Source organism: Pristiophorus japonicus, chromosome 11, assembly GCF_044704955.1.
Source record: "Pristiophorus japonicus isolate sPriJap1 chromosome 11, sPriJap1.hap1, whole genome shotgun sequence".
Classification (NCBI taxonomy): Eukaryota; Metazoa; Chordata; class Chondrichthyes; family Pristiophoridae; genus Pristiophorus; species Pristiophorus japonicus.
The window spans coordinates 144,932,296-144,956,971 of NC_091987.1; the positions used below are offsets into that span (position 1 = coordinate 144,932,296).

The following is a 24,676-nucleotide window of genomic DNA, read 5'->3' on the forward strand; positions in this document are numbered from 1 at the left end:
TACCACAGCACTCAGCAGAGCAGAATCCCACTGCTCCTTTGGGGAATCTGCTTTGGAGGAGAGGAGAGGGGGGGGGTGGGACAGTTCAGGTAATGCACCTGAGCCCAGAGACATTCCTGTGATGACCTGGTTGGATCAGGATCTCCTGCCCCGGTGTTAGACATGTGATACGTTCCTGCGGGACATCCACTAACTGTGCTTGTAACTCGGATTGGGAAAAGTTTGTACACAGGTTTTTTTTAACCGAGTGCTCATTAGAGGCCATTTAGATGTAATGCAGCTAGTGTGCATCAGGTGGCGTGCAGTCCATGTACAGTAATGGTGAGTGAAACATCTTGGGATTTACAGCAAAGCATTTAGAATGCAGCATGTACCTGTTATTTATGTAGTTGTGCTTGCTTTGATAGTGTCGGGGCCTCATTGTAAAACTATGGGTGCTGCGAGTTGGGTGTACTGAACTCCACATACAGTTCTCCAATCGGCAGAGCAGGGGCACAAAGTCTTGCAAAGTGTACCTTTGTGTAAATTTGAACCCGAGCTCCTGTTTGGGAGACCTCAAATCTGTAAATGGTTGACCATACAAGTAAGACTGGCTACGTGAGCGTATTGTACCATTGTTAGCTTATGGCCCATTTATGTTACAGGACAGCTTCCCTTTCATACAGCCCAGTCTTTTTGCTGAGTCTGCCTCATTTATACTGCCATACTTTTTTGGCAAGAGCGGATAACTGTCTTCAGTACAAATACCCACCAGGGCAAGTTGTAAAACTGAATTCTGTACATCTGGTAATTTATGGTCTGTCACCAGGAAAAGAACACATGAAGCTGCCATTGTTTTGTAAAAACCCACTTGGTTCATTAATGTCCCTCAGGGATGGGAATCTGCTGCACCTCTACTGAATCTGACCTGTATCTCACTCCAGTCACAGGCAATTCAGTTGTACAAAACTGTTGCTTAAGGCATATCGCCACCCTTTCAACGCAACTAGAGCTGGCAATATGGCCTTGCCAGCACTGCGTGCATCCTGTCGAGGAAATATTTAGCTTAAATTAACTCAGGCGGAGACTTTCAGAACTGCACTTCGAGAGAATTTATTTTAAAAAGCAAGATATATCTCGGAGAGCCTGCTTGGACCGTACCAAGGCAAAACTCTGTCGTACAAGCAAATTGCACTTATCTTTATACAGAAATTGAATACAGAAATAGAAAAGAATCTTATTCATTAGTCCCGCGAGTACAAAGGTCGTCTCGGGAGGTGCACACTCTATCTGTCCTTGCATAGTTTTTCTCTGTTTTTCACAGTCTAATAAGCAGAATCAAAAGGAGACTCCCTTTTAATACCAGATGGTCATTTAATTGCATCTCTAAGTTTCAAGGCTAAAAAGCGTGGCTATTTTTCTAGTCTTATTATTTCATTAAGCATAGCAAAAAACAGAATTTAACCCTTCCCTCTAAATTAAGCCAGGTGTTCATAGTTTCTCTCTTCCACAATTCCCTCCTTGTTGATCTTTTTATTTTTTAGATCAACACAATTTCCTATATTCTCTTCTTGAGCAAAAGGGGGTGTATACCCTTCAGGATAGGGTCGCATTTTGAGATAATCGTCTTCATCAACCTTTTCGTCTAAGCGACTTAACCTCCCTTTCATGCATACACCTTTTCTTTCTATTTCGGAGAGCAGGCCTATTACTTGACTAATTACATTTTTTAGTTTTATCCACATTCCGCAAAGGATTATTAATAATACAAGCATAACCAGACCTACGATTACTATGGGGTGTATAGCAAGCTTCAGTACTGCTGTAGCTTTTGGGGACCATCCGGTAAACACATCCCACCAGTGGTGTACTGTCAAAGAGGTGACTTCATCTGCGATTCTCACTAGTTGCCCCTTCTTGTAACTCATTTCGACTCTAAATTGGTGGATGTCTCTGCCTTGCTTTGACAGAGCTTCCTCAATTTTCTTGTCATTACGTATCAAATTGTGCAGTTTGGTCAAATTAATTACAGGGGGTAAGGGTTCAATCTTGTGCATAGACAGATAATTTTCTACATTTTGCCACTGCCCAAAGGTATAAGTTCTTTTTATTTCAGGGTCATACAGGGTGTAGACTCTTCTCACGCATTTATTAATGGGGGGTTTATACAAAATTCCATCCAGATAGACAGGTTTATTTCCTGTCACACAGATCTCATTCTGTCCTATTTCCGTTATCTCAGTGTCATTTGTTGGCTTTAATTCCCATTTACATACTCCAATGGAGTGCTGCAGTGAGCATGGTTCGTATATGGCGGTCTGATAGGGACATACCATTCCGAATGGCCACCTAGCACATCCCCTCTGGTGATGTGTCATATTCTTCTCATCCACCCAATCTCCTTTAAATTCTGGGTACCAGAAATTCTGTCCAAACAGCTAGGGCATTACTTGGAACTGACACCAAATTTATTTTCGTGTCATACTTACTATCTCCACAGTAACGTTACATCCTTTTGAATTACAACTGGTATATCTTTTTTGAGGGTTAATGGTTAAATTAAGAAGCTTATCTCTTTTGTTAATTTCCAGCAACCTTTCCCATGTGTTAGCATGGAAGGATAATATTTTCCTTTCTAACTCGGCTCTTAATAGCTGTCTGATCATTTCTTTAAACAGGCAATGGGTGTACTTGTTTACTCCCTGTTGTTCTTTCATTAGGTTCTCTATTTCCTTCTCTATCCCTTCATTCTGTTGCCAGGTCATTTCATTTATGACGTAACCTGATATCTGTAATTGCTGTAATCCTTCATCCCAGGCATTTCTGATTTTTATATCTTCCCCTACCAGTCCTCCGACGGCCTGGATTTTATTTTGTAGGGTCTCGATATCCATGGAGTTCAATGCTCCTATTCCTGCTCCCACTCCACCTAACACAGTCCCTATCACATCCCGTTTCTTTCTTTGGGGTCTTTCTTTTTCAAAAGATACCTTAATACTGGTTGTGTGGCAACCATTTTCTTTCTTTGGGGGATATTTAATTCATACTGTTAGATTTAATACACCTGGGGATCTTACCACTGGGATGCAAGTGGTCAGTATCCTTTTTAGATGTCCCGGGTCCCGGTCTTCTGGGTGGCCAGATTCTTTTACTGACCATTTTACCACAAATGGGTTTCCTCCATTCACCGGGGTGTTATTCATGCACAACATCCGCTGCCCATCTCCCATACCTGTAAATGAATAACGGAGGAAGTCTTTTCTCTCGTCCGGCCCTCCTATGTACCCCCATCTCTTGTTTTTCTTTGTGCTCCAGGTACACTTCATCCACACATCGGCCTGGTATTCTATGAACAACTGATACCCTTTCCCCAATATAAACTGGAACTCCCCTTTTTCTTCCTTCATTCCACACGCCTCACATCGTGCCGTAAAATTCCCTACTTTACAACTTTGGCCTGCTGGGCATATAAAATTGCCTTGCTGTCTTATACTATTACTTCTTTCCCATACCATATTTCCCTTCCATACTCTTCCTTCTTTTAGGACTTCTTCCTCCTGCCGGGATTTCCCTGTTGCTAAAATGATCAGTATACCCATCGCCCATTTATAATTTTTCCAAGAGTCCCTTCCCATCTTCCCTTTCTTGTTTGTTTCTATACCACTCTTGAAATAAGTCGTTACAATAATAACACGTCCACACGATAGTAACAGTGACCCAAATAATAAAGGCCCAAACTGGCACACAAATGAACTCTGACATTCGTCCGTGAATTTTGGGCAATATTTTCAAGTCCAAATATTTAATACAAGAGCAGGTACAGTTCTTCAGCGAGAAGATGGCTGTTTCCTTAGTCGGGCGACCGTAGTACGTCCTGGTTCAATGCCTTTTCCTTCGGCTGTAATTCGTCGGGGAAATAATATTTACAGCGGGTTGCATGCACCCAGTTCGGGTGCTTTTCCAACTTCAACGCGGTTCGTGTCATGAGAATTATCTGATACGGTCCTTTCCACCTAGGAGAAAAAGATTCTTTATTTAATGTTTTTACTAACACTTGATCTCCAGGTCTGTAAGGTGCATATTTCCTTCCGACGGAGGCACCTGTGTCTGCTTTATTTGTTCATGCAGACTCCTTGCTATTTCACACATGGCCTGAGCATACTTTAGTGATTTTTCATCATTCCAAATTAATGCTATTTTTTCATCTGCCAGTGGTGGTTTTACGCCAGTAGGCATTGGTCTTCCTAATAAGGCTTCATGTGGTGTTAAATCAGTGTTTCGGTTTTTCTGGTTTCTTATTGTATACAATACTAATGGTAAGGCTTCTGGCCACTTCAGTCCAGTCTCCTGACATACCTTGGTAAGGGTAGATTTTATTATCCCATTTACTCTTTCTACCATTCCCGAGGACTGTGGTTGATATGGTATATGTAACTTCCACTGGAACCCAAACGCTTCTGCAAGGTTTTGCACTATTTTTCCGGTGAAGTGGGTTCCCCTGTCACTGTTGATTCCCATAGGTATCCCATATCTTGGTACTATTTCTTTAAATAGAATTTTTATTACTGTTCGGGCATCGTCTCTCCTAGTGGCGTACGCTTCTACCCACCTTGTGAACATATCTACTATGACTAATAGATACTTAAGACCTGATACTGGAGGTATGTGGACAAAGTCAATTTGCAAATTTTCAAAGGGCGTACTTGGTTGGGGTAGATGATCATATCCAGCAGGTTTTTTACCTCTGTTATTTTGCTGACAAATTTGGCATGTCCTAGCAACTTTCTCAATTACTACTGTTATTCCTGGTGCATACCACTGTGCATTAATAGCATGTATCATCCCTCCTTTGCCCATGTGAGCCTGACCGTGTGCTAGGCGAGACAGGGGCAAAAATAGAGATCTAGGGCAAACAGTTCGCCCATCAGGGTGATACCAAATGTCGTTTTTTAAAAAACAATCCTGGTTTTCCCAAGTTCTTCCTTCCTGCATGGTAACTTGTTGGGCAGTTTTAAGTTGTTGGATGTCAAGTACCTGTGGAGGGGAAACTGAGACTGCTTGAAGGCAGTCTGCCTGTGCCGAAGCAGCCTGTTTGGCTGCCTCGTCAGCCCTCCTATTTCCTACTGATACTTCATCCTCACCGGTTGTGTGAGCTGCACATTTGATAATGGCTACCTTACTTGGCAACTGAATGGCGTTTAATAGATTAAGCACCAGTTGAGAGTGCTTAATATGCTTTCCACCAGAGGTGATAAAGCCTCTGTTTTTCCACAGTTGTCCAAAATCATGGACCACACCGAATGCATATCTAGAATCAGTATAGATATTAGCAGTTTGATCTTTAGCTATTATACAAGCTCTAGTGAGGGCAAACAATTCAGCAGCCTGAGCCGAGGTTCCGGGAGGCAGGGCGAATGCTTCAACAGTTTCGTGGGGATTTACAATAGCATAGCCTGCCAAAAACAAATCATCCGACGGCCTATGTGATGATCCATCCGTATAGAGAATAAGATCAGGATTGTCCATGGGCTCTGTGAGCAAATCTGGTCTTGGTAAGGTGGCTACTTCCACCGTTAACAGACAATCATGCTGGTCTGGATCCTCTACTTCTTTAGTAGGAAGAAAGGTGGCTGGGTTCACTACCGGTGCACGTCGAAAGGTATAGTTAGGGTGTGACAGCAGTAATACTTCATAACCTGTTCTTCGAGACGCTGTAAAGTGTTGTGTGGCAGCTGAATTCAAAAGTAATAACACAGCATGGGCTGTAATGACAGTACATGGATAGTCCAAAACAATAAGTACCGACTTCTCCACCATGACCGCAGTAGCAGCTACAACACGTAGACATGCTGGCATTCCCCTTACTACTGGAGGCAGCAAAACCGAATAATAAGCAACTGGTCTATTTCCCCCACCATGTTCTTGGGTTAGTACTGCTGTTGCAAATACTGCGGGACTTTTGGTGTATCCTTGGGGCAACCTGGTCCATGTGTACTGCTGCTTCTTGTGGGTGAAAGCAAACAGATACTGACTTTCTTGATTTAACGGGATAGAGTAAAAAGCTGAACACAGGTCTATTACAGTAAAGACAGTTGCTGTTGGTGGTATAGCAGATAGTATAATGTTGGTGTCCAGTACCACAGGGGTGATAGGACTACTATCTTATTAATAGCTCTCAGATCTTTCACAAATCTCCATTCATTCGGCCTATTAACCTTTGGTATGGGCAGTATCGGAGTGTTACACGGGCTCTGTGTCTTTTCTAAAACTCCTTGTTCCAACAATGCAGAAATAACTGGCTCTATCCCATTTTCTGCCTCTGGAGGCAGTCTGTACTGCCTAATGCTTGGTAACACGGCGTTCTTTATCAATTGTACCCGATGGGGTACTGCAGAATGTACTTGCCCAACATGATTCTTATGCTTTGCCCAAAGTTCAGAAGATACTTGATTCAATGCCATTGGCAGCTTAGGGCTTGGTTGTTCCGGGGGTTGCTGTTTTTCAAAAGTGGTGGCCTGACTTTTACCTTTCCACTGGAGAATCCCCCTGTTGTGGGTGATAAAGTCTATCTGAACATTTTGCAATTTTATTACTGCCCAAGGTTGATAGCCGTGTTGCTGTTTTTCTCTTTCTATTCCTACAATCATCGGACCCATATCTTTAGGTTTCGCTGGCGGTTTTACAGCCAATGTCAGATGGGGTGTCGTTCGCTTCTCTATACCGCTGCTGTAAGGGTGTCAAATCGATGGCTACCCCCAATCCTTCTGGTCCAAAATAAATGCGGGGCGTAGCTTCTACTATTTCTTCTCTATTTAAAAAGGATTGTACCAAACACTCGTAAGTTTCAGCTTTTTGTCGAGTGTACCAGGCTGTACAGTGAAGCTGAACTGCCTCAAAGCTTGTCAAAATTATATACATCAATTCTTCAGTATTAGAGTCAAATTTAGCTTTTAAGTTTTGTATAACTTCATGTATCAAGGGGGAATAGAAGTTGCCAATCAATTGCCAACAATAGAGAGTAGCCTTTTCTTTGTTATCCTCCCTTTTCTCTTTTTTAATCCCATTAAAGAACTGATGAATATTATTTGGAGGGAGCTCCATGTACATTCCTTCCTTTGTGCAATAAATTGTGGCTCCTAGTTTGCACAAAGTCTGTCTTCCCAATAAAGGGAGCGGCGTTGTTTTAGAGACTATCAAAGTCTCATCATTAACTGATTGTCCTTCAATTATCAATTTGGTAGGTTCAGATAAAAATTCTTTCATGGGGATACCGGCCACACCCATACTTAAGACGGTGGTGTTGCTTACAGGTAATCCCACAGAGGATGGTACAGAAGACATAGTAGCACCGGTATCCACCAGGAACTTCACATAAGTGTCTCCTACTTTTACTACTGCCAGAGGGTTTTCTGCTATGTCTGCCGATAAGCGGAGGGCTGCCGCCTGTACCACTAAGCCTCCGGGGCATCCCTATGCTGATTATTCTGTGCCTGTCCTCATCCCTTTTGCTGATTTACTGACCTGTTTTAGCCATATTTTCCTTATAGGTAAATAGTCCCTCTCTATCCATGTTAGCCAGTACTGTAACTGTCTCTTTCCAACTTTTTCCTTGCCAGTCCAAAACCCTTATTTTGTACGTTCTTGCTTGTTGTGGCAACATACAATTTAACAAGGTTTGCACTGCCAAAGGTTCATTTTGATCCATTGGTATTCCTGCATGCTCGTCCCAACTATTTTTCCATCTGCCTGCAAAATCTATTCTTCTGCTTTCTGCAAGCAGCGGGTGACTTCCCCTATATCTCCATGCTTTTTAGCTCCCTTTAATAAATGGTACAGGTTTGCTCAAGCCAGTTGTGAAAGGCTACTGGCTTCTTAACAGGATTAGGGGCAGCTGATATCATATCCCGAGCTTCTCCCGGTGTCCAGGGCTTTAGGACAGCCGTTGTTCTGATCATTACACGGGGGCTTGTGTCGTGGGGGTAGTGGAGGAATCGGCCTGTCTTATCCAGCTGAGCGGCCACTATTTCTATAATCTCCTGCCAATCATCCGGCTTGGTGGTTGGAAGACGGGGGTATAAGCCGACAGGGGAAGCGGTCTTGGGGGGCTGTAAGAGGGAGGGGGCTTCTCCTTACTCTCCTCCTCTTTCTTTTTATTTAAAACTTCCTCCATATGGCCAATCCCCATCAGACCAACCGTACAAATCGCTACTAAACGTTACCGCGTATCTGTCGTCTCCTGTTTCTTTAATTACAGTGTCCGCCGGCGAGCCGGGCGGCACAATGGGATCTCCTACCTTCTCTCGTTGCTTTACTGATTCTTTTCTCAGTCTTAGGATGTACTTTCATTCTTTCAGTTGAGAGGTCGTCCGTCTTTCCTTTTCTAGGAACTGGGAGCGAGCGCCCTGCTCGACTAGAGCCGTTTCCCATTCTTCCGGGTGCAACGTCTCGCGATCTTTTCTGAAATGAGAGTTAGGACAATCCTACAAAATATACAATAATTTACAAAGTGCTCAGCTCGGGGTCTCCTTTTGCCTTTTTGTTATTTTAGCTTCTTAGCGGTAACTACCTTATGCCTCACCCTCTCGGGGATCTCGGCGGCCCGTCCCCCTTTCAGCTCGGACGGCCTAGGCACCTTCCTTCTTTTAGCTAGGAAGGTCCTTAAAATTCCTCTTTTCTCTTTAAAAGTTAAATTTAGTTCTTTTGGATCTCGTTTTTTTTTTTTTAGAGATCCTGCCGGACTACGCCAGAACCTGTCGAGGAAATATTTAGCTTAAATTAACTCAGGCGGAGACTTTCAGAACTGCACTTCGAGAGAATTTATTTTAAAAAGCAAGATATATCTCGGAGAGCCTGCTTGGACCGTACCAAGGCAAAACTCTGTCGTACAAGCAAGTTGCACTTATCTTTATACAGAAATTGAATACAGAAATAGAAAAGAATCTTATTCATTAGTCCCGCGAGTACAAAGGTCGTCTCGAGAGGTGCACACACTATCTGTCCTTGCATAGTTTTTCTCTGTTCACAGTCTAATAAGCAGAATCAAAAGGAGACTCCCTTTTAATACCAGATGGTCATTTAATTGCATCTCTAAGTTTCAAGGCTAAAAAGTGTGGCTATTTTTCTAGTCTTATTATTTCTTTAAGCATAACAAAAAACAGAATTTAACCCTTCCCTCTAAATTAAGCCAGGTGTTCATAGTTTCTCTCTTCCACACATCCCGAGAAATGAAATAAGCGCTGTGATCTAGGATCAGTCCTGATTATATCACGGAATCGCAGTGTAGTGGAGCCTCAGGATCGGACTAGTATACAGTTGGGAGGGAGTGGCCCTGGGAGTCCTCAACATTGACTCCAGACCAGTTCCCGTTAAGTTAAGCGGCCGCGCGGCTGTCTGGAAGTCCTGCACAGCCGGCTCACTAGCTTTTAAATGGGGGGAGCCATGCATATGTGGAATTTTGAATGGGCCACGCAGTCCGTTAAGGGGCCGCTCGGCCCCCCCAAAAATTAAAGGGAACATTGTTCCATGAAGTCTAATTGCATCAGGTCAAACATCTTGCTGGTTACCACCTACTGCCCTACTCCTGCTCTTATTTCTTATGTTCTTAACAGAGAAATCAATATAGATCAAGGGGAAACTCACTACTGGCTGGAGTTATAACTAGCAAACTAGTGTCCTAGGCCAAACAACTTCCCTGCATCATAAGGTCAGAAGTGGTTCACTGTTGATTGCACAGATTTCAGTTACATTCGCAACTCCTCAGATAATGAAGCAGTCCGTGCCCACATGCAGCTATACCTGGACAACATTCAGGCTTGGTTTGATAAGTGGCAAGTAACATTTGGACCACACAAGTGCCAGGCATTGACCATCGCCAACAAGAGTGAGTCTAACCACCTCCCTTTGACATTAAATGGCATTACCATCATCTAATCCCTCACCAATATTCTGGGAGTCGTCATTGATCGGAAACTTAACTGGACCAGCCATATAAATACCGTGGCTACAAGAGAAAGTCAGAGACTGGGTATTCTGTGGAGAGTGATTCACCTCCTAACTCCCCCAAGCCTTTCCACCACCTACAAGGCACAAGTCAAGAGTGTGATGGAATGCTCTCCACTTGGCTGGATGAGTGCAGCTCCAACAATGCTCAGGAAGCTAAACACCATCCAGGACAAAGCAGCTCCCTTGATCAGCACTTCATCCACCATCTTCAACGTTCACTCCCTCCACCACCGATGCATCGTGTCTGCAGTGTGCACCATCTACAAGATGCATTGCAGCAACTTGCCAAGGCTTCTTTGATAGCACCTCCCAAACCCACGACCTCTACCACCTAGAAGGACATGGGCAGCAGGCATATGGGAAACACCACCACCTCCCAAGATCCCCTGCAAATCGCACACCACCCTGACTTGGAAACATATCGTCACTGGGTCGAAATCCTTGAATTTCCTACCTCTTAAGGGTAATTAGGGATGGACAATAAATGATGTCCTTGCCAGCTATACCCACATTCCGTGAATTAATAAATAAATTTAAAACGTGCAGATCCCCATTATGACATTACAATGGCAGCAATCTTGTAATAACAGGCTATGTTACAATGGCACTTGTCTTTGAAAATGGTCCTGTAATATAAAAGGGTCGTAAACTTGCCCACAACAGCTTGTAATTAGGCACATTTGCCACTCAATGGCACACTATATTTCCTTTACATGCATTCACAGATGGGGGGAGCCTCTGAAAGGGGGAGTTGCATATTCACAGATAGCATACTTCTCGAGATTTCAAACCGGAGCTCACTAATGGTTAGTCGGACTGGGTGGGGAACTGATAGCATGGATCACTGTTCTTACTGTTGCATATTTTCAAACTGCCTGTCTTATGGGTTCTGATATGTTGCAATCTGATGCTTGAAATCGTAAGAAATCTCAAAATAGTCAGTTTCTTCCCGTAACATAAAATGCCTAATAACGTCTCCATTCTGCTTTTCTCCTGTAGGGTAATTGTGCAAACTTGACCGAAGCACTAGCAATGTACGAAGAACAGTTGAACAAGCTCTACTGTCCTGTGGAATATTCAAAGAAAGTTGTGTGTGTTCCCTCTTATGCGGAATTGTATCCTTTACCAAATTACGTGATGCATTTACCTTTGGAAATAATTTAAATCTTTGATCATTTTTGGGATAACTGCATTGTCTAAATGCGTATTGGTGTAGGTGATTCTGACATCTGTTAACCCCAGCAGGAAGTGGCGTTCATGGGCAGTATGTTTTGGGAGACTGGAAAACTTGCTGATGGGTGATTTGACTCAGATATAAGCTTGAGGACAGTAAAGAATTTGGAGGCGAATGTCCAGGTAGGGGTAAATGAAATGGGGGAGGCAGGTGTATGAGGTGGTGAGTAAATGCGTTGACCCGATTCAGCAGCTCCTCGAATTTAACATTCTCATCCTTCCATGGCCTCGTCCCTCCCTATCTCTGTAACCTCCTCCAGCCTGGCATCCATCCGAGAACTCTACATTCCTCCAATTCTGGCCTCGTGCATTCCCCGATTTCCATCGCCCCACCATTGGTGGTCGTGCCTTCAATTGTCTAGGCCCTAAGCTCTGGAATTTCCCCCCCATAAACCTCCATCTCTTTACCGCCCCCTTCAAGAGACTCTTTAAAATCTACCGCTTTGTCCAAGCATTTGGTCACCCGTCCTAATATGTCCTTGTGTGACTTGGTGTCATATTTTGCCCGATAACGCTCCTGTGAAGTGCCTTGAGATATTTTGCTACATTATTTAAGGCCTCTGAGTCAGATGCTTGCGGGTTCAAGTCCCACTCCAGCAACTTGAGCACTTAAATCTCGGCTAACACTCCAGTGCAGTACTGAGGGAGTGCTGCACTGTCGGACAAAGGTAATGTAGTCGATGTAATATGTTTGGAATTTCAAAAGGCCTTCAATAAAGTACCGTATATTAGACTCCTGACTAAGGTCAGAACATGTCGAGTCGGGACGAGTAGCAGAATGGATAGCAAGCTGGCTAAACAACAAAAAACAGAGTAGGGGTTGAAGGTAGTTACTCAGACTTGGAAATAGTGTTTTACAAGGATCAGTGCTGGGACAACTGTTCAACAACAACTTACATTTATATAGTGCCTTTAACATACCAACACCTCCAAGGTGCTTAACAAGCGTGCCATCAATACAAATGTTGACACCGAGCCACAGAAAGAGATATCAGTACAGATATCCAAAAGCTTGGTCAAAGAGTTAGATTTTAAGGAACGTCTTAAAGGAGGAGAGAGAGGTCGAGGCGCTTAGGGAGGGAATTCCAGAGCTTACGGCCAAGGCAGTTGAAAGCACAGCCGGCAATGGTTAAAATCGGGGATACGTAAGATGCCAGAATTGGAGGAACACAGAGATCGCAAAAGTTTGTAGAGCTGGAGGAGGTTACAGAGATGGGGAAGGATGTGGACGTGGAGGGACTTCAAAGCAGATGAAGATTTTAAAATTGAGGCATCGTCTGACCGGGTTAGGTTAGCAAGCACGGGTGATGGGTGAACGGGACTTGGTGCGAGTTAAGATAGTGTTTTGGATGAGCACAAGTTTATGTAGGGTGGAAGGAGGCCGGCCAGGAGAGCATTGGAATAGTCAAGTCTAGAGGTAACAAAGGCAGGGATGAGGGTGTCAGCAGCAGATGAGCTGAAGCAATGTCTGAGTTGGCTGATGTTATGGAGGTGGTAATAGACAGCCTTGGTAATGTGGTCAGAAGCTCATCTCCGGGTCAAATGGTCAGACTCATCTTCAGGATGGAAATGATAGTCACGGAATGGAGTTTATAACAGGGACCAAAGACAATGGCTTCGGTCTTCCCAATGTTTACTTGGAGGAAATTTCTACTCATCCAATGCTGGATGTTGGGCCAGCAGTGTGACAAGTCGGAGACAGTGCATGGGTCAAGGGAGGTGGTGATGCGATTGAGCTGAGTGTCGTCAGCGTACATGTGGAACCTGATGTTTTGTTTTCGGATGTTGCCGAGGGGCAGCATGTAAATAAATAGAAGGGGTCCCAGGCTAGATCCTTGGGGGATTCCAGAGGTAACGGTGTGGGGGTGGAAAGGGAAACCATTGCAGTGATTCTCTGGCTACGATTCGATAGATAAGAATGGAACCAGACAAGGGCAGTTCCATCCAGCTGGCGACAAAGGAGAGGCGTTGGAGGGTGGTGTGGTCAACTGTGTTGAAAGCTGCAGATAGGTCAAGAAGGATGAAGAGGGGGGCAGCAACCTAATTGGAGGAATTCAAACATGGATTTGAGGGACAGATGGGCGTGTATTTGAGAGGCGACAATTCGTTTAAGGACTTTGGAGAGGAAAGGGAGGTTGAAAATGGGGTGATAGTTTGTAAGGACAGAAGGGTCAAGGGTGGGTTTTTTGAAGAGAGGTGTGATGAGGGCAAATTTAAAGGGGAGGACGTTACCTGAAGAGAGGGCGGCATTAGCAACATCAGCTAACATGGCAGCCAGGAAGGGAAGTTGGGTGGTCAACAGTTTGGTGGGAATAGGGTGGAGGGAGCAGGAGGTGGGACTCCTGGACAAGATGAGCTTGGAGAGAGCAAGGCAGGAGATTCGATCGAATCTAGAGAAAGATGTGAGTGCAGGGCTAGGGCAGCAGGGAACACTAGGGGAAGGGAGGGAAACGGCAGAGGCAGCTGAACGGATGGTCTCTATCTTTGACAAAGGAGTCCATGAGCTCCTCGCACTTGTTATTGGAGGATAAACCATTTACATAAACGATTTGGACTCTGGACTCGTAAGAAATAGGAACAGGAGTAGGCCATTCGGCCCCTTGAGCCTGCTTCGCCAGTTGTAAGTACAATTCCAAAATTTATGGATGACACCAAATTTGGGGGAGGGGGGTGAGTGGGCATAGTTAATAGAGAGGAGGACTGCAACAAAATACAGGAAATCATTAATAAACTTGTAGAATTGGTGTGTAATTGGCAAATGAGCTTCAGTATAGCTAAGTGTGAGGTGGTACATTTAGGTAGGAAGAATGAGGCCACATAATCGTTGGAAAATAAGTGTCTCAATGGGCTAGAGGAGCAGAGCTGAAGTTTATTTCTAGAGGGATAGAATTGAAAAGCAGAGCTGTAATGTTAAACTTGTATAGACCCTTAGACTACCATCATAGGCAGTCCCTCGGAATCGAGGAAGACTTGCTTCCACTCCTAAAGTGAGTTCTTTGGTAGCTGAACAGTCTAACACGAGAGCCACAGACCTTGTCACAGGTGGGACAGATATTCGTCGGGGGAAGGGGGGATTGACACTGATTTACCACATGCTCCTGCTGCCTGCGCCTGACCTCTTCACACTCGCAGCGTTGAGATTCGAAGAGCTCAACGCCCTCCCGGATGCACTTTCTCCACCGAGGGTGGTCTTTGGCCAGGGTCTCCCAGGCGTTAGTGGTGATGTCGCACTTCACCAGGGAGGCTTTTAAGGACGTCCTTGTAACGTTTCTGCTGCCCACCTTTGGCTCATTTGCCATGAAGGAGCTCCGCATATAGCAGTTGCTTAGGGAGTCTCGTGTCTGACATGCGAACTAAGTGGCCTGCCCAGTGGAGCTGATCTAGCGTGGTCAGTGCTTCAATGCTGGGGATGTTAGCTTGAGCGAGGACACTGATGTTGGTGCGCCTGTCCTCCCAGGGGATTTGCAGGATCTTGCGGAGACACCGTTGGTGATATATCTCCAGCAACTTGATGTGTCTTCTGTAAGTCGTTCATGCCTCTGATCCATATAGGAGGGCAGGAATTACCACAGCCCTGTAGACCATGAGATTGGTGGCAGATTTGAGGGCTTGGTCTTTGAACACTCTTTTCCTCAGGCGGCCAAAGGCTGCACTGGCTCACTGGAGGCAATGCTGAATCTCCGCATCAATGTCTGCCTTTGTTGACGAGAGGCTCCCGAGGTAGGAGAAGTGGTCCACGTTGTCAACTACACTTGGAGTACTGTGAACAGTAAAGGCCTCCAAATAAAAGGATATAGAGTCATTGGAGAGGGTGCTAAAAATATTTACCAGGATGCCAGAACTGAGAGGAAATATAGGACAGGCTGGGGCTCTATTGCCTAGAAAAGGGAAGGCTGAGGGGTGACTGATGGAGGTCTCAAAAATTATTAGAGTTTGATAGGGAAGACATAGAGAAAATGTTTCTACCCGGTGAGGGGGAAAGAAGACGGGACCAGAACCAGGGGCTATAAATATAAAAGTCACTAATAAATCCAGTAAGGAATTCAGGAGCAACATCTTTACCCAGAGAGGGGTGAGAATGTGGAACTCGCTACCACAGGGAGTGGTTGAGGCGAACAGCAGAGATGCATTTAAAGGGAAGTTAGATAAATACATGAGGGAGAAAGGAATAGAAGGATATGTTGATGTGGTTAGATGAAGAGTGATGGGAGGAGGCTCGTGTGGAGTATAGACACCAGCATGAACCTGTTGGGCTGAATGGTCTGTTTCATTGCTGTAAATACTATGTTTAAAAAGAGGAGCGTTCTGCTATTCTGATGCTACCTGGCCTAGTAAACGAAAGCATTCCTGAGGGCTAAATGCATGAAACCCTCAGCGGAGCGAAGTTGGTGCACTAAAGACAATTTAAGAAAAAATAGTTTTTAAAAGAAGTGTATACAGGCTGATGGAAACGGAGCTGAGTAGCTTGAGCTCAGAACAAATATACATAGGACTACAACATGGAAACAGGCCATAGGGTCCAACCAGTCCGTGTCCGCGTTTACTCTCCACACGAGCAAATAGTTCTAATGGCATTTACCCGCCCTGTTCCCATATCCCTTCAATGCCGTTTCCTTCATCTATCGATCCAATGTAATCTTGAACGTGGCTGTTTATATGATCCCCAATGCATAGGTATTCGTGAAAATGCTTCAGGTGAAGTTATTCTAATTCGATCTTAAAAAAACGCATACAAAGGGGCTCATTGTCTTAAATGATGGAAATATGTTGAATGCTGTGTTTCGAAGTCAATTAGTTCTACTACATGTGAAATACATGATATCCTGATGTCTGAGCCGGGTTTGGGGCCCAGTACCATTTGCATGTATGTAGTTGCCATGACTTACTGGTGAACCGTTGGCATTGAGCTCAGTAGGAAGACATCCTTTAGTGCCGAGCTTCATCGATGTTGCATCTACGCAAACCGTCCCTAGATCCAAATGGGGCTGTAATGTAATTTATAGTAAACTGAGAGAACTGCTAATCTGCAGCTTGCCTTTGATGTTGGTTTTGGCTCGTAATGTGAGTGAACTTAGGACCTTAGTTGTTGATCAACCTTATTTGATTTGGCATTAAGATGGAATAGATCTTACAACTCACATCAGGCTTTCTCCCCAAGGTGACTTCCTCAGGTTGCATCTACATAAGAACTAAGAAATAGGAGCAGGAGTAGGCCATTTAGCCCCTTGAGCCTGTTCTACCATTTAATAAGGTCATGGCTGATCTGATCATGGACTCTGCTCCAATTCCCTGTCCGCTCCCCATAACCGTTTATTCCCTTATCACTCAAAAATCTGTCTATCTCCACCTTAAATATATTCAATGACCCAGCCTCCACACAGGGACAGAGAATTCCACAGATTTACAACCCTCCGAGAAGAAATTCCTCCTCATCTCCATTTTAAATGGACGGCCCCTTATTCTGAGACTATGCCCCCTAGTTTTAGTTCCCCTATGAGTGGAAATATCCTCTCTGCATCCACCTTGTCGAGCCCCCTCATATCTTATATGTTTTGATAAGTTCACCTCTCATTCTTCTGAACTCCAATGAGTTCAACCTATCTTCATAAGTCAACCCCCTCATCTCCGGAATCAACTAAGTGAACCTTCTCTGAACAGCCTCCAATGCAAGTATATCCTTCCTTAAATACGGAGACCAAAACTGTATGCAGTACTCGAGGTGTGGCCTCACCCAATACCCTGTACAGTTGTAGCTGGACTTCTCTGCTTTTATATTCCATCCCCCTTGCAATAAAGGCTAACATTCCATTCGCCTTTGATTACTTGCTGTACCTGCATACTAACTTTTTGTGTTTCATGCACAAGGACCCCCAGGTCCCTCTGTACTGCAGCACTTTGCAATTTTTCTCTATTTAAATTATAATTTGCTTTTCTATTTTTTCTGCTAAAGAAGTGGATAACCTCATATTTTCCCACATGATACTCCATCTGCTAAAATTTTGCCTGCTCACTTAGCCTATCTATATCCCTTTGAAGATTTCTTGTGTCCTCCTCACAATTTGCTCTCCCACCCATCTTTGTATCATCAGCAAACTTGACTACATTACACTCTGTCCCTTCATCCAAGTCATTAATATAGATTGTAAATAGTTGAGGCCCCTGCACCGATCCCTGTGGCACCCCATTAGTTACTGTTTGCCAACCAGAAAATGGCCCATTTATCCCGACTCTCTTTTCTGTTAGCCAATCCTCTATCCATGTTTAATATATTACCCCAACCCCGTGAACTTTTAATCTTGTGCAGTAACTTTTTATGTGACACGTTATCGAATGCCTTCTGGAAATCCAAATACACCACATCCACTGGTTCCCCTTTATCCACCCTGCTTGTTACATTCTCAACGAACTCCAGCAAATTTGTCAAACATGATTTCTCTTTCATAAAACCATGCTGACTCTGCTTGATTGAATTATGCTTTTCCAAGTGTCCTGCTACTGCTTCCTTAATAATGGACTCCAGCATTTTCCCAACGACAGATGTTAGGCTAACTGGTCTATAGTTTCCTGCTTTCTGAGCCTCCTTTTTGGGGGGGCATTACATTTGCAGTTTTCCAATCCACTGGAACATCCCCAGAATCCAGGGAATTTCATCCACCATCTCTGCAGCCACTTTTTTAAGACCCTAGGATGCAAGCCATCAGCTTCAGGGGACTTGTCTGCCTTTAGTCCTATTATTTTACCAAGTACTGTTTCTTGAGTGATAGTGATTGTATTAAGTTCCTTCCTCCCTGTAGCCCCTTGATTATCCACTATTGGGATGTTTTTAATATCTTCTACCGTGAAGACGGATACAAAATATTTGTTCAAAATCTGCCATTTCCCTGTTTCTCATTATTAATTCCCCAGTCTCATCCTCTAAGGAACAACATTTAAGTTAGGCACTTTTTCCTTTTTATGTACCTGTAGAAACTCTTATTATGTTTTTATATTTCGTGCTCGTCTGCTTTCATAATCTATCTTACCTTTTTTTTTAGTCGTTCTTTGCTGGCTTTTAAAAGTTTCCCAATCCTCTGACCTTCCACTAGTCTTGGCCACTTTGTATGCCCTTGTTTTCAATTTGACACCATCCCTTATTTCCTTAGTTAGCCACGGATGGTTATCCCTTCTTAGTCTTTCCTTCTCATTGGAATATATTTTTGTTAAGAGTTGTGAAATATCTCAAATGTCTGCCATTGCTCATCAACCGTCCCACTATTTTGCCATCATGAAATTTGCCCCTCATTTTAACCATTACTGCATCAATCATAGACATGCATAGAAGCTACAACAGGAAACTGGCCATTGGGCCCAACCAGTCCCTGTCAGAGTTAAACCTCATGAGCAGCGTTCTAATGACATTTACTCGCCCTGTTCCCCTCTGCAATCTAATCTTGAATGTTAATAGTTTCTGCATCAACCGCGAATCCTGGAAGTGAATGCCACAGCCTCACTACTCTGAAGAAGTTTATTCAGCCCTTTCTCTTACATTTAATCTTGTATCTATGGCTCATCGTTCTTTGCTCCTCAACCACTGGAAACAGTTTGCCTCCATCTACCCTGTCTTATCCTTTCATCATTTTGAATACTTGTATCATATCGCCATGTAATCTGCATTGTTCTAACTAAAATAGACCTAGCTTTTGTTAAGTCTTCAAGTTTGTATTTCATACCAGATGCATCCTAGTGTGCATTATACCCTCTCTGAAGGTAATAGGGTTAGGAGAGTCCCACGGAGTGGCTACTTGCAGAGCCCTTTATCTGTCTCAAAGAAGTTATTGGGCTCTGTGGTACACTGACTCCACAGCAGGTAACTCAGTGGCTAGTGAAGTGTGGTTTTCATTGCTGCCATATGAATTGTAGGAATTGTAAAGGCCTATTTAAAAGCCATTTCACATAGTCCACTGTTCATTCTATTTAGAGTCTCTGTAAGACAGTCATGGACAGGTGCAGAAAATAATCAAAGGCTAAATAATTAAGGTTGGCCTTAATATCTGGAGGACTAGATTACAAGGGGTTAGAAGTCATTTTACCCTGGTTAGACCACACCTCGAGTATTGTCTTCAGTTCAGGGAACCGCACCATAGGAAGGATATATTGGCCTTGGAGAAAGTGCAGCGTAGATTTACCAGAATGATACCCAGACTCGAGAAGAGATTACAAAACCTAGGGTTCCCTGAAATTTAAAAGATTAAGATGTGATTTGATCAAAGTTTTCACGATTTTAAGGGGAACTGATGGGGTAGATAGAGAGAAACTATTTCCGCTGGTTGGGGAGTCCAGGGCTAGGGGACATAGCCTAAAAATTAGAGCCAGACCTATCGGGAGTGAAGTTAGGAAACACTTCTACATGCAAAGCGTGTTAGAAGTTTGGAACTCGTTTCCAATGACAGTTGATGCTTGACCAATTGTTAATCTTAAATCTGAACTTGATAGATTTCTGTTAACCAAAGGTACTAAGGGGTACCCTTACGACTACGTGTGTGAGAAGTGTGTCCGCCTCGAGCTCCTGACGGTCCGCGTTACGGAATTGGAGCTGAGGGTGGATTCACTCTGGAGCATCCACGATGCTGAGAATGACGTGAGTATCACGTGTAGTGAGTTGGTCTTACCGCAGGAGAAGGGTCCACAGCCAGATAGGGAATGGAAGACCAGCAGGAAGAGCAGTGCAAGGAAGGTAGTGCAGGGGTCCCCTGTGGTCATCCCCCTGCAAAACAGATACACCGCTTTGAGTACTGTTGGGGGGGATGACTCATCAGGGGAGGGCAGCAGCAGACAAGTTCATGGCACCGTGGCTGGCTCTGCTGCACAGGAGGGCAAGAAAAAGAGTGGGAGCGCGATAGTGATAGGGGATTCAATTGTGATCGGAATAGATAGGCGTTTCTGCGGCCGCAACCGAGACTCCAGGATGGTATGTTGCCTCCCTGGTGCAAGGGTCAAGAATGTCTCGGAGCAGGTGCAGGACATTCTGAAATGGGAGGGAGAATAGCCAGTTGTCGTGGTGCACATTGGTACCAACGACATAGGTAAAAAAAGGGATGAGGTCCTACGAAACGAATTTAAGGAGCTAGGAGCTAAATTAAAAAGTAGGACCTCAAAAGTAGTAATCTCGGGATTGCTACCAGTGCCACGTGCTAGTCAGAGTAGGAATCGCAGGATAGCGCAGATGAATACGTGGCTTGAGCAGTGGTGCAGCAGGGAGGGATTCAAATTCCTGGGGCATTGGAACCGGTTCTGGGGGAGGTGGGACCAGTACAAACCGGACGGTCTGCACCTGGGCAGGACCGGAACCAATGTCCTAGGGGGAGTGTTTGCTAGTGCTGTTGGGGAGGAGTTAAACTAATATGGCAGGGGGATGGGAACCAATGCAGGGAGACAGAGGAAGACAAAAGGGAGGCAGAGGCAGGAGACGGAGGGGAGATGGAGGGCGGTGGGGGGCGGACAGGCCCGGGGCGGGGAACAGGAAGGGCCACTGCGGCAGAATTCTAAAAGGACAAAGGGTGTTAAAAAAACAAGCCTGAAGACTTTGTGTCTTAATGCAAGGAGTATCCGCAATAAGGTGGATGAATTAACTGTGCAAATAGATGTTAACAAATATGATGTGATTGGGATTACGGAGACGTGGTTCCAGATGATCAGGGCTGGGAACTCAACATCCAGGGGTATTCAACATTCAGGAAGGATAGAATAAAAGGAAAAGGAGGTGGGATAGCATTGCTAGTTAAAGAGGAGATTAATGCAATAGTTAGGAAAGACATTAGCTTGGATGATGTGGAATCTATATGAGTAGAGCTGCAGAACACCAAAGGGCAAAAAACGTTAGTGGGAGTTGTGTACAGACCTCCAAACAGTAGTAGTGATGTTGGGGAGGGCATCAAACAGGAAATTAGGGGTGCATGCAATAAAGGTGCAGCAGTTATAATGGGTGACTTTAATATGCACATAGATTGGGCTAGCCAAACTGGAAGCAATACGGTGGAGGAGGATTTCCTGGAGTGCATAAGGGATGGTTTTCTAGACCAATATGTCGAGGAACCAACTAGTGGGGAGGCCATCTTAGACTGGGTGTTGTGTAATGAGAGAGGACTAATTAGCAATCTCATTGTGCGAGGCCCCTTGGGGAAGAGTGACCATAATATGGTGGAATTCTGCATTAGGATGGAGAATGATACAGTTAATTCAGAGACCATGATCCAGAACTTAAAGAAGGGTAACTTTGAAGTTATGAGGCGTGAATTGGCTGGGATAGATTGGCGAATGATACTTAAGGGGTTGACTGTGGATGGGCAATGGCAGACATTTAGAGACCGCATGGATGAATTACAACAATTGTACATTCCTGTCTGGCGTAAAAATAAAAAAGGGAAGGTGGCTCAACCGTGGCTATCTAGGGAAATCAGGGATAGTATTAAAGGAAGTGGCATACAAATTGGCCAGAAATAGCAGCGAACCTGGGGACTGGGAGAAATTTAGAACTCAGCAGAGGAGGACAAAGGGTTTAATTAGGGCAGAGAAAATGGAGTAAGAGAAGAAGCTTGCAGGGAACATTAAGGCGGATTGCAAAAGTTTCTATAGGTATGTAAAGAGAAAAAGGTTAGTAAAGACAAACGTAGGTCCCCTGCAGTCAGAATCAGGGGAAGTCATAACGGGGAACAAAGAAATGGCAGACCAATTGAACAAGTACTTTGGTTCAGTATTCACTAAGGAGGACACAAACAACCTTCCGGATATAAAAGGGGTCAGAGGGTCTAGTAGGGAGGAGGAACTGAGGGAAATCTTTATTAGTCGGGAAATTGTGTTGGGGAAATTGATGGGATTGAAGGCCAATAAATCCCCAGGGCCCGATGGACTGCATCCCAGAGTAGTTAAGGAGGTGGCCTTAGAAATAGCGGATGCATTGACAGTCATTTTCCAACATTCCATTGACTCTGGATCAGTTCCTATCGAGTGGAGGGTAGCCAATGTAACCCCACTTTTAAAAAAAGGAGGGAGAGAGAAAGCAGGGAATTATAGACCGGTCAGCCTGACCTCAGTAGTGGGTAAAATGATGGAATCAATTATTAAGGATGTCATTGCAGCGCATTTGGAAAATGGTGACATGATAGGTCCAAGTCAGCATGGATTTGTGAAAGGGAAATCATGCTTGACAAATCTTCTGGAATTTTTTGAGGATGTTTCCAGTAAAGTGGACAAAGGAGAACCAGTTGATGTGGTATATTTGGACTTTCAGAAGGCTTTCGACAAGGTCCCACACAAGAGATTAATGTGCAAAGTTAAAGCACATGGGATTGGGGGTAGTGTGCTGACGTGGATTGAGAACTGGTTGTCAGACAGGAAGCAAAGAGTAGGAGTAAATGGGGACTTTTCAGAATGGCAGGCAGTGACTAGTGGGGTACCGCAAGGTTCTGTGCTGGGGCCCCAGCTGTTTACACTGTACATTAATGATTTAGACGAGGGGATTAAATGTAGTATCTCCAAATTTGCGGATGACACTAAGTTGGGTGGCAGTGTGAGCTGCGAGGAGGATGCTATGAGGCTGCAGAGCGATTTGGATAGGTTAGGTGAGTGGGAAAATGCATGGCAGATGAAGTATAATGTGGATAAATGTGAGGTTATCCACTTAATGGTTAAAAACAGAGAGACAGACTATTATCTGAATGGGGACATATTAGGAAAAGGGGAGGTGCAAAGAGACCTGGGTGTCATGGTACATCAGTCATTGAAGGTTGGCATGCAGGTACAGCAGGCGGTTAAGAAAGCAAATGGCATGTTGGCCTTCATAGCGAGGGGATTTAAGTACAGGGGCAGGGAGGTGTTGCTACAGTTGTACAGGGCCTTGGTGAGGCCACACCTGGAGTATTGTGTACAGTTTTGGTCTCCTAACCTGAGGAAGGACATTCTTGCTATTGAGGGAGTGCAGCGAAGGTTCACCAGACTGATTCCCGGGATGGCGGGACTGACCTATCAAGAAAGACTGGATCAACTGGGCTTGTATTCACTGGAGTTCAGAAGAATGAGAGGGGACCTCATAGAAACGTTTAAAATTCTGACGGGGTTAGACAGGTTAGATGCAGGAAGAATGTTCCGAATTTTGGGGAAGTCCAGAACCAGGGGACACAGTCTAAGGATAAGGGGGAAGCCATTTAGGACCGAGATGAGGAGGAATTTCTTCACCCAGAGAGTGGTGAACCTGTGGAATTCTCTACCACAGAAAGTTGTTGAGGCCAATTTACTAAATATATTCAAAAAGGAGTTAGATGAAGTCCTTACTACTAGGGGGATCAAGGGGTATGGTGAGAAAGCAGGAATGGGTTACTGAAGTTGCATGTTCAGCCATGAACTCATTGAATGGCGGTGCAGGCTAGAAGGGCCGAATGGCCGACTCCTGCACCTATTTTCTATGTTTCTGTGTTTCATCCAAGTCTCTGCTGCCCATTTATTAACCTGCACCAAGCTCTGCTCACCCATCACCCCTGTGCTCACTCATCGATGTTCTATCTCGTTCCCTCGACAACAACTTGCATTTATATAGCGCCTTTAACATAATAAAGGTCCCAAGACGCTTCACAGGAATATTATCAAATAAAATTTGACACCAATGCATGTACGGTGATATTGGGGCAAAGCTTGGTCAAAGAGGTAGGTTTTAAGGAGCGAAGAGAGACGGAGAGGTTTAGGATGGGAATTTAAGCTTGTTGCCCAGGCAGCTGAAGACGCGGCCACCAATGGTGGAGCGATTAAAATCAGGGATGTGCAAGAGGATAGAATTGGAGGGGTGCAGAACACTCGGAGGTTTGTATGGCTGGAGGAGGTTACAGAGATAGGGAGGGGTGAGGCCATGGGGGGAGGTATGAAAACAAGGATGAGTTTTTTTAAGATTGACTTGTTACTCAACGCTTCCAATTTAAAATTGTCATCCTCATATTTAACCTCCTTTCTGGCTACGACCACATTCTATTTCTGTAACCTCTTCAGAACACTCTGTTCCTCCTCCTGTTTCCTCTTGTGCATCCCCCCCCTCCCTTCACTCCACATTGCCGACTGTGTCTTCAGCTATCTTGGCCCCAAACTCTTTTCCTCTCCATCGTCTCCTTTAAGACCCTCTAATACCCACCTCTTTGACCAAGCTTTTGGTCATCTGTCCTAATATCCTCCTTTGGCTCAGCGTCCATTTTACACTTCTGTGAAGTACCTTGGAGTGTTTTTCTAAAAGTTGTTCTATAAATGCAAGTCGTTGCAATATTGCTAAATGATTCCATACGACCAAACAGCACCTCACATACTATCACCATTCTGCTTTAAACACATCCACTGTATATGTTTTTGCTCCCGTGTTATTTGTCATAATATCGCTAAGCTTCGTTTTGTTTTGACTGCTTTTCAAAGTGTAATTTTTAGTCTTAAATATTTTTGTTTATTTTGTGAT

General features: G+C 44.4%; 1 protein-coding gene and 1 long non-coding RNA gene across 2 annotated transcripts in view; one reads left to right on the forward strand and one right to left on the reverse strand.

Moving 5' to 3' along the window:
* Window positions 1-24,676, forward strand: part of sms (spermine synthase) — a 71,961-nt gene that overhangs the window by 45,225 nt on the left and 2,060 nt on the right. Inside the window, exon 10 of the mRNA XM_070894118.1 lies at window positions 10,981-11,096. Coding sequence (XP_070750219.1) covers window positions 10,981-11,096 — 116 coding nt within the window. The remainder of the gene's footprint in view (window positions 1-10,980; window positions 11,097-24,676) is intronic.
* On the reverse strand, window positions 1,077-8,839 carry LOC139276314 (uncharacterized). Its single transcript, XR_011595906.1, has 2 exons — window positions 8,274-8,839; window positions 1,077-3,992 (listed from the first exon to the last, which is right to left on the reverse strand). It is a non-coding gene; the product is annotated as an uncharacterized lncRNA (long non-coding RNA).